At 40.6% G+C, this 10328-nt stretch overlaps 1 protein-coding gene across 1 annotated transcript; it reads right to left on the bottom strand.

Moving 5' to 3' along the window:
• Window positions 1-2589: 2589 nt before the first annotated feature.
• Window positions 2590-4966, bottom strand: LOC135100328 (angiopoietin-1-like). Its single transcript, XM_064003165.1, has one exon. The coding sequence runs from the start codon at window positions 4876-4878 to the stop codon at window positions 3649-3651; it is 1230 nt and encodes a 409-aa protein (XP_063859235.1). The 5' UTR covers window positions 4879-4966; the 3' UTR covers window positions 2590-3648.
• Between the last annotated feature and the right edge of the window lie 5362 nt (window positions 4967-10328).

Here is a 10328-nt window from a genome sequence, read left to right as displayed (position 1 = left end):
ATAGAGATAATGAATTGATGACAAATGAAGTAGATGGACAAATATTTAGTGAACCTCAGGCAATAAATCTCAACCCTACAGCTCAAAGTCTTGTACCAAGCTCACGTAGACACACTCATAATGTCAACATGCCTAATAATGTGAGACAGAATCATCAATCCTTTTCCCATCCTGGGGGAACCTTTGCAATCAACACACCTGATCCCAAGTGGAGCCTCCCTCCAATAGAACCAAACACTTTTGATGGAGAACCCATGGAATTTCCAAGTTGGTTGAAAAACTTTGAAACTTATGTAGAATCTAAATTCTAAAACTTCTATTGGTAGAGACTTGCCTACTTAGACAGGTATACAACTGGTGAGGCAAAGGATGCCATTAAAATGTTAATGCACTTTAACTCCGATGCTGACCATGTGCAAGCAAAGAAAATTCTTAGGGATAGATTTGGAAACAAAAGCATCATAGCTGATGCTTACACAAAAAAAGTTAATGAATTGGCTACCAATCTCTCCGCATAATGGTTCAGCATTAACAGCATTCTCAGATTATTTGAAGTGCTGTTTAGCTGCAATGAAGCACACTTCTCATTTGTTATTTCTGAATGACCCTAGAGAGCAGAGAAAGGTGCTAGCAAAACTCCCTGAACATATTGTTCATGACTGGAGAAAGCAAGTAATGATATATCTTGATACTAACAGTAATGACAACTCTCCTGGTAGTGATGAAGAGCACCACCCACCCTTTGAAATGTTATGTGAATTGTCCAGAAAGAAGCAAAAGGAGCAAGCAATCCCTTTGTTTTCTGGAATTCAGTAAGTAAGGAAGTAAATGACTGGATCAAAACTCAAACATAGGCAACCAATTGGAAACCAAGGGAATCAAACATCATGACAAAGAATAGAGGGAGTAGAACTTTCATGACTAAAGCAATTGAGGAAAAACCAATGTGGTCATTCCAAAGTAAAGTAAATGTACAAGCCAACAAACAGTATCCCAAGGACCAGGAAAGGAAAGGACGATTCTGTCACTACTGTACAAAGGATCATGATTTAGATGATTGCAAGGAATTTGCCAAACTTGATGGTAATACTAGGTACAAATTTGCTAAAGAAAAATGGTTATGTACAGGGTGTCTAAAAATGGGTCACAAAGGAAAGGATTGTAGAAGAAGGAAAGTTTGTAAAGTATGTCAGAGATACCATCCCACAGCTCTTCACAATGATGATATGTCAAGAACTGAGAACCAAAGGGTGCCAGCACAAACAACTCAGCCTAAAGATGATAAACCCACAGTAGTAGCAAATAAGGTCAAAGTTACAGAATCAGTGACACATGACATGCACACCATGATAGTTCCTGTATGGTTACATCATGTAAGTAATGAAGAGAATAAAGTCTTAGTGTATGCCCTGCTGGATGAGCAGTCTGATGCTTCATTCATCAAGGAAAGCACTCTGAATAAATTGGAAGTTAGCAGACCATCAGTGTCACTTAATATCCACACAATAAGTGGAAAACAAATCACTGACCTTCAGATAACAATATATATATATATATATATATATATATATATATATATATATATATATATATATATATATATATATATATATATATATATATATATATATATATATATATATATATATATATATATATATATATATATATATATATATATATATATATATATATAATGTAACCACCTTCAGATAACAATACTTTTAGGCAAAAAATATAAAACTGAAATAACCATTATAATAAAATAATGAATAAAAATCGAAAGAAAAATGTTGGTTGTCATTTGTTATTAATATGCAATACAAACAGTAAAGGTGTATTCTATCTCTTGGAAGTGGCCACTTGATCACTGAAGAAAGTCATGCTGTCCTGCTGCCGGGGGTAGAAAACGATTGCACAGTTCCTTGCTGAAGAGTCATTCATAGAGAGTGCAGCAGCTTTAATCCCTCGCTGTTAGAAGTATATGCCATTTTGAAGTAAATAGGTGTTCTTCCAGGGCTTGTGATATTTTCTGTTAAATAAAAGAAATTATACAGGACTGATTGTTTGCTTTGGCAGACATTTTGTATTTTGTTTAATGGTGTTGTATTTAAATATGAGAGAGAACATAATATACACTGTCCTATTTAAAGCATTTTTGGTCAAAAAGATAACTACTACTGGCCAATTGTGGCTTATAAAACTTGCAGGATGATATAGCAGTCATAATATAAAGTTTCGAAGCATCTCTTTGCTAGTGTTTTCGCAATATATATATATATATATATATATATATATATATATATATATATATATATATATATATATATATATATATATATATATATATATATATATATATATATATATATATATATATATATATATATATATATATATATATATATATATATATATATATATATATATATATATATATATATATATATATATATATATATATATATATATATATATATATATATATATATATATATATATATATATATATATATATATATATATATATATATATATATATATATATATATATATATATATATATTTTTTTATTTTTTTTTAGAGGGGGTGTGTTGTTCTTTAGTGGTCAAGTGAGTGAGGCTCCGAAAGACTTACTGGGAACCTTGAAACACTGAAGAAAACTCCTTTCAGTTTCAACAACAAAAGTTTCTCATAATGAATATATTCAGAGCTGCAGGTCAGAGAGTGTTGCCAGCGAACAGATCTTTGTGTACAGAGTGTGCATTATTCTTTTGTAAATTGCATGTATTTTTCAGGGACTTAAAGTGATTATACTTCAATACAATGTGTTACTATCAATAAAAAAAAAAAAAAAATTTTTTCGTTGCCTTATTTCTTTATAAATATGACAAAATAAATGATGAAGTAGAAAGTCGTCCTCATCAAAATTTTTTTTCTATGAAATCACGGTAAAATAAGAAGGAAGACTGGGCTCCTTCATTTTTTTCTATTACAATATTTACAAAGTACTTGCTTTGGCTGTATCAGGTTCGCCTTCAACAAAATTTTAATAGAATTATTAACGTCTTATTATGACTGGAGGGGCGGGAATCTCAGGGGTGAATTTGAAAAAAAGGACCTTTATTTTTCATGTTTCAAAATAATGAATTAATATGTTCAGGGATGTTTTGAATATGGAATATAAGTAAAGTAGTGTTTTTTTCTCTTTTTATCCCAAGAGCAGTAACAAAAAAACTTGGTAATTCTTGGAAAAAAGGATGGTCGCTGAGATACAATGTACTAATTCAAGCTTCAATTAAAATTTCGTCAAAGACGAGACTGTTACAGCCAAAGCAGGCTCTCTACAAGTATTGTAAAAAGGATCAACAACATTTTTATCAACAACAGTATCACTTATTGTATTGAGGTGTAAAGCTTATAAGTCCTAGAGAAATACATGCAATTCATGATATTTGATAAGAATAAATATACTCTATAGAGCCAAACATATTATCATATATATTTATCTTAAAATCAACTTTAAGTATATTCAGAATTACAAACTTTATTCTCTTGCATCAAAAACCCTTGTGACATTTTACCATATTGCACCAATAATTCCTTGTGGCTAAAAGAAACAATAGTCTAAACTATAGTTAAACGAGATTACAGTGTCCAAAAACTTGCGGTGGTCATTCTGATACTTTCCCGCGCGCATGTAGGAGTAGAGACTTCCATGTAGGTGTCACTGTTTGCTACCGGTCTGATCATCATAGTGGAATCTTCGATGATTTTTGTGGTAAAGGTGGACCATTTCATTCCTTGACTATAATGTTCTGTTGCTGAAAGGTGAGGAGAGTTCAATCTGTTCCATCCACAGTTCAAGTACCACCATCCACCGTAATACTTCGAGGTGCAGTTTCCCGATGAGCGATCACGGTCCATTGTGGTGAACGGTACTCCTCTTGATACGTCTCCTCCGTCTTCAGTGTTGCCATATTTTCCTCCGAATGCATCGCCAGCAGTTCCCATGAATCCTGAGACGTGCAGGCGATAGTCCTCATCCTCCCCGTCTACGTAAAAGTTGCTGTATTGGGCAAAGGCAGTTTTGCCATCCTCGCTTTTGAGATCTATTCGTAATTCATACTTTTGCCGATTAGTAAGAATATACAAATTTTCTAATCCAAGCCAGAACTCAGTTTTTGGATTGCCGAAGCCCAATTTATAAGAATTCCATCCCCTAATGAAATTGACATGTTTCTCGATACGTTTACGGCGACGCTGCACCACCATCCACCCTCCGCCTCTTGTCTCCATGTCGCAGTACACGGTGACTGGTCGCGTCATGCCGTCGTCTAGATATATAGTGTAGTAACCAGACTGTTTTCTGGAGTATAAAAGCTCGGAACAGCTTCCTATAGTTCTCTTTAAGGCAATGCTCTCTGCAGACAAAGCATTATCCAGTTCAAGCAGCAGCTCATTTAATATACTTATTTTCTCATACAAACACTCATACAAGTACAATATGACTAATACAACATTGTATTCATTAAAAATAATGGTCTCTGGCTCTCGTTTCACATGTTCATAATGCCTCATTTTTTTCTTTTTGTCGTTGTTACTGGCCATAACACCTACTGGCACTGACAAAGCCACATTCCTCCATGCTGAGCGAGGCTTGACAGTTACGGGAGGGTGTCTTTCGTTGTGATTCTGCGTCCACCAAGGCAGGATATAGTTCATCCCAAACGCTCCATCTCCATACACGCCATCTCTGTCCATTCTGAGATTGTTACTAGTCTTCAGTAAGCGATGCTGAAGTCCCAAAATCGCTTGGGGCTTGCCTGCCCACGTCACCATAGTGTTCAACAGCATTACCCAAAGCACCACAGCCATCTCTACGATCTGAATTTGACGTACAGCAGTTTTCCTTACTCCGTTTCGTAGGTAAGCACTGGAAAATGGCTGTCGTGGAGTAGATTAGTTACAGTAACACACTGGTGCACTCTGGTTTCGAGCACAGCGTTTTCAACACGATGCACTCACATCCGGAACAATTTGAAAATATTTTGATTTCTCTCTGCACTGTTTGTACTTAGTGTAAATGAAACGCTTCAGGTTTTTCTTTAACGGTGGTGCCTTACAACACTGCAGTGGCCCTTGATCATTAATTCTTTTTATATTTCATCTCTCTCTCTCTCTCTCTCTCTCTCTCTCTCTCTCTTTATATATATATACATATATATATATATATATATATATATATATATATATATATATATATATATATATATATATATATATATATATATATATATATATATATATATATATACACAACCACAATTCCCAGCCCCTTCACCAAGCTGCCGCACCTGGACTAGCTTCCCTGAGCCACCTCCTACGTGGACTCCGTGCAGGGCTCAAATACAGGTGTACAGGGTCTCTTGTGACTCCTGCATCCTTTACACAATAATCGTAACTCCAGGTCATACTAAGTTGAGGTCGACAGACTATTTTACCGACCCACAGACAAGGGAAATACTTCAAACAACACTTAACACCCACAGCTGCAGAAGAATCGACAACCATGTCTAGGAAAAAGCAGTTAACATACGATAATATGTATATAAGAACATAAGAACATAAGAACATAAGAAATAAGGGAAGCTGCAAGAAGCCACCAGGCTTACACATGGCAGTCCCTGTATGAAATATACCTACCTATTTCCACCTATCATCCCCATCCATAAACCCATCTAATCTTCTCTTAAAGCGCCCTAATGTCTTAGCACTAACAATATAATTACTGAGTCTATTGCATTCATCTGCCACTCTATTTGAGAGGCAATTTCTTCCTATCTCTTTCTTAAACCTAGATTTTTCAAGCTTGAACCCGTTATTTCTTGTTCTCTCCTGGTTGCTGATCCTAAGAATATTGCTTATGTCCTCCTTGTTATAGCCCTTATACCACTTATAGACTTCTATCAGGTCCCCTCTTAACCTACACCTATAAAGAATGTAAAATTAACAGCTTCAATCTCGCCTCGTAAGGAATACTTCTCATCCCCACTATCCTTTTAGTCATTCTCCTTTGTAATTATTCTAATAGACCTATATCCTTCCTGTAATGTGGGGACTAGAACTGCACAGCATAGTCTAGATGAGGCCTAACCAGAGCCAAATATAACTTTAATATTACTTCGGACCTTCTACTTTTAATACTCCTAAAGAGTGTTATTTGCCCTGTTTCTGGCCTCTATAAATTGCTTTCTTAGAGTTCAAAGCTAACTATAACTCCTAAATCTTTTTCGTACCCCCTGAACCTACCAGAGTTTCGTTGTTTATTGTGTACCTACTGTGTGGGTTTCCTCTACCTACACTAAGTACTTTGCATTTGTTGATATTAAATTGCATTTGCCATCTATCCGTCCATTCATTCATTCTATCTAAATCTGCCTGCAAGGCGATGGCATCCGATTCTGACCTAATTAATCTACCTATCTTTGTGTCATCCGCAAATTTAGTAACATCACTACTAATTCCACTATCCAAGTCATTGATATATATTAAAAACAACAATGGCCCTAATACTGATCCCTGTGGCACCCCACTAATTACATGACCCCACTCAGATTTAGAGCCATTTATTAGAATTCTCTGTTGTCTGTCGTTTAGCCATGACCTTATCCAGCCTAACACCTTCCCATTTATCCTGTGTGCCCTAACTTTTCTTAGGAAACTCAGATGGGGTACCTTGTCAAACACTTTACTAAAGTCCAGATATAAGATTTCATAACCATCACCATTATTTACTGCCTCGTACACTTTATTGTAAAAACTTAACAAGTTCATCAGGCAAGACTTCCCCTTCGTGAAGCCATGCTGTGACTGATTTATCAAGTTATGTTTTGTCTAAATGCCCCCTAATGTTCTTTGCTATTATTGACTCCTGTATTTTACCTACAACAGAAGTTAAGCTGACAGGCCTATAATTAGACGCTAAAGTTTTATCTCCTTTCTTAAAGATGGGTACTACATTAGCCAGCCTCCACATTACTGGTACCTCACCGAACTCAGGTGATTTCCTAAAGATAGAAACTTACAGCTCACTAATAACCTCTTTGCATTCCTTAAGTACTCCGGTATATATTTCATCTGGTCCTGGTGTCTTGAACTTTTTTAGCCTGTCTATCTCCTGTTCCACTATCTCCTTAGTTATGGAAATATCTGTCAGCTTCTCATTCTTATCTGCTCTAAAGATCTGTTCACTATTTGGCATATCCTGCATGTTTTTCCTAGGCGAAGACAGTTAGAAAATGCTCATCCAGAATTTTACTAATCTCCTCCCCAGAACTAACCAGTTCCCCGTGTGTTGTGGTCGAGATATAATACCCCGTTGGGCTTCCGCCCATTGTGACAGTCCTCCCACTGCCCAACAGAGTGTTATAGCCTCAAATTGAGTAGTGTTGTTTACTGCTTCCTGGACAGCAGGCCTTGTCAAGACCTGAGGAGGGAGTAAAGTTCACTATGCAGCTAATTACTTAGGTCCTCTGTGGTTGAACTGCATCAGCCCGCAGTATCATTTATGACAAAACAGGGTTACTGACAAAAGACACAAGAAACTACTACGAAAGAGTGCCCACGAACACACAGGAGGGTCAGACACCACTCATTGCGCAAGCTCGGCCTGGATTAATACACTGCCAAGGAGTCACTTCCCTGGGTACAATGAGTGTAATACACAACTATCCTTACAGGCAGACTACTTTGGAGACCCCTATTATATATATATAAATGAGCCGGGGCATACGGCTAGTAATGACGCCCTCATCCCCGGGCAAGTAACCCGGCTAACTAGTATTCCGCCATAGTCTCCTCCAAATATTAGAGTACGTCTCAGTACGTCTGCTCAGTACTGATTAAATTAATGGGGCTAGAAGAATACTGAGTAGTGACTCTGACTGACTGAGAAGTGACTCTGGCCACTTCTCCTCCATCTCCGTCGTCTTCTCTGTCCTCTGCCTTCTCTACTTGTCCATCTACTCTCACCTCTCCTCCTCTCTTCACTACACGCACTACTCCATCTTTATCTTCTCCTTCATACAACGCAAACACCAGAGTCACCATGCAAAGACATTCTTGCATCTTTGCACCACGCAATGAGCCCACCAGGGACTGTAGTCTCCTGGTGCAACATCACGGCAGAGCCAGGTAAAATACTTCCCGGCCAAACACTGTTCTCAATTGGGCCTGCCCTGTTCACACCCTTACTCCTGCTTGCCAGCTCCTGGCTCCGTGGAGCCTCCGTGTCACACCTACAAAACTGATAAAACAAAAATGCCACTTCTTTGGCAAAACTAAGAGACGCCCTTGTGTCGCTCTCAGTAAAACGGAATTCTTCTTCCCTGGTGTGACACCATCAAGCTTGCGTCTCACTGTCAGGTACAACACTACAATCACTCTGCACTTCTCCCGCCGGCCCCTTGATGACACAGGTATCGCTACAGCGAGCTGATGGCTGCTCCTTTTCAGGACGCAGCACACAGAGCAAAACACAGCACATGTGGCCGTCACAAAACAAACCCCAGCTCCAACATGAGCCTGGCCAACGTGCCACTGGGCCAGCCCCACTGGTCCCAGCAACTGCTCCCGTGTGCAAACCTCCTTCATCATATGTGATATCTTGTCGCTTTTTGAGGAAACTGACATCCATCAACACATACTGCACATCTCGGGCCCAGCACCTGTCAAGTACTAACAGCTTGGCCGAACAAAGCCCCCGGCAATACTGAGGGTGCTTCCTGAGCAGCAAGCAACACACTATCACCAACAGCCTTACACAGCGCTGCCTCTCGACGCGGCGCCGTAACGCTCACGTCAAATACATCATAACTTGCCCTGGAAGAAGGGAATCGGGCGAGCAACATTACAAACAATCCCCACACCAGGGAAAACAACACTAACCATAGCACAACGGAGAATAGCCCCAGACAAGACGTCATCAGGCTTGCCAGCCTGACCTTCGCGGTTATGCTTAAGAAACGTGGCTACACCCGACCACCAAAACCACGCCAAACGCTCCCGAGTCAACCTGACTCCAAAACGGCCAAGCACCAGGCCGCTACGTACTTCCAGCACCTGTTCCTCCTTATTTGCGGATGGTACATCAAAATGGAGCAACAAACATCCGTCCTCCTCTCTCTGCCGGCTATTCACAATAGTGTTGTTCTCAACAAACTCTCCCTGACCCTCAACTTCCTTGCCATCCACTCCTGCCTTGGCAAGTAGTGGGGCAGCACATACACGAGGGGCAGAACCCTCCTTAACTATAATGACAGTTGTAGACACAACTACCAGCACGGGTGGCTCACCACGTGAGCAAACACCCACTGTGTCTGATCCTGGCAGGGTTCTGGTCTGCCCCCCGCCTCCAGTGCACCCTACAGGGAAGGAAACTCCCACCTCCCCAGCAGAGTCAGGAGTCTCCCCACCCTCAGCAGCGACCCCTGACATACCAGACACAACTAGCTGGGGCCCAGACTGAGCAACTGCGCCCACAGCCTCAACAACAGGTGACAATTCTGCCTGAGTGCCACCTCTGAGAGGCTCCAAAGGGTGCGGCAAGCCATGAAACACACAACCCAGACTCATCACTCCAGCCTCACCCTTGGCAATACTCCACAAATTCAGGTGCTTTGTGCGGTGGCTCTGCAATTGTGCAGTCAGCCCCCGCACACTGACTCAAAGACGCGTCTAACTTTGGCTCCTCAAAACCTTTGACAGTAGCGGGACAGGCCTCTGGGCACTCTGCCCTCACTGCGGGATCAAGACAAACACTGCGCTCCTTTTGTGGTGTGGTCCTACCTTATTGCAGTCGACCCCAGGAGTCACGGATCTCGCGGGCACCCGACGCCTTCGGGCGAGTAACAAGAGTCAGCAGTCTCAGCAGCCTCCGCATTAGGGTCGGCGTCCGAGGATGGGAGCCGCACCCAAACTCTTCCACCTGCCAGGTTATTCCCCAGAAGGAAATCAATACCGGACACTGGCAGGTACTCCGCTAGTGCCACCCGCACCTCTGCGGCCACTAGCAGGCATAGCTCCTTCATAGCGAAGGTCTCTGCGGCGCCGGCACCACACAGGCTGACCGGAAGCAACTCGCCTCCCAGTCACATTCTTGCACAGCGACTGCTGTGCTGCTGTGTCTTTCAAAACTGTGACAGGATACGTAACCCCATCAATCTCAACAGTGTCCTCGCATTGAAATGGACGGCACCAGTCCAACTCAGACCTCACAGGGGACGGTGAGGTGACAACAGATGAGAGAGCGGCCACAACAGCCTTTC

The sequence above is a fragment of the Scylla paramamosain genome, chromosome 5 (assembly GCF_035594125.1).
Source record: "Scylla paramamosain isolate STU-SP2022 chromosome 5, ASM3559412v1, whole genome shotgun sequence".
Taxonomy (NCBI): Eukaryota; Metazoa; Arthropoda; class Malacostraca; order Decapoda; family Portunidae; genus Scylla; species Scylla paramamosain.
This window is presented reverse-complemented; position numbering and strand designations above follow the sequence as displayed.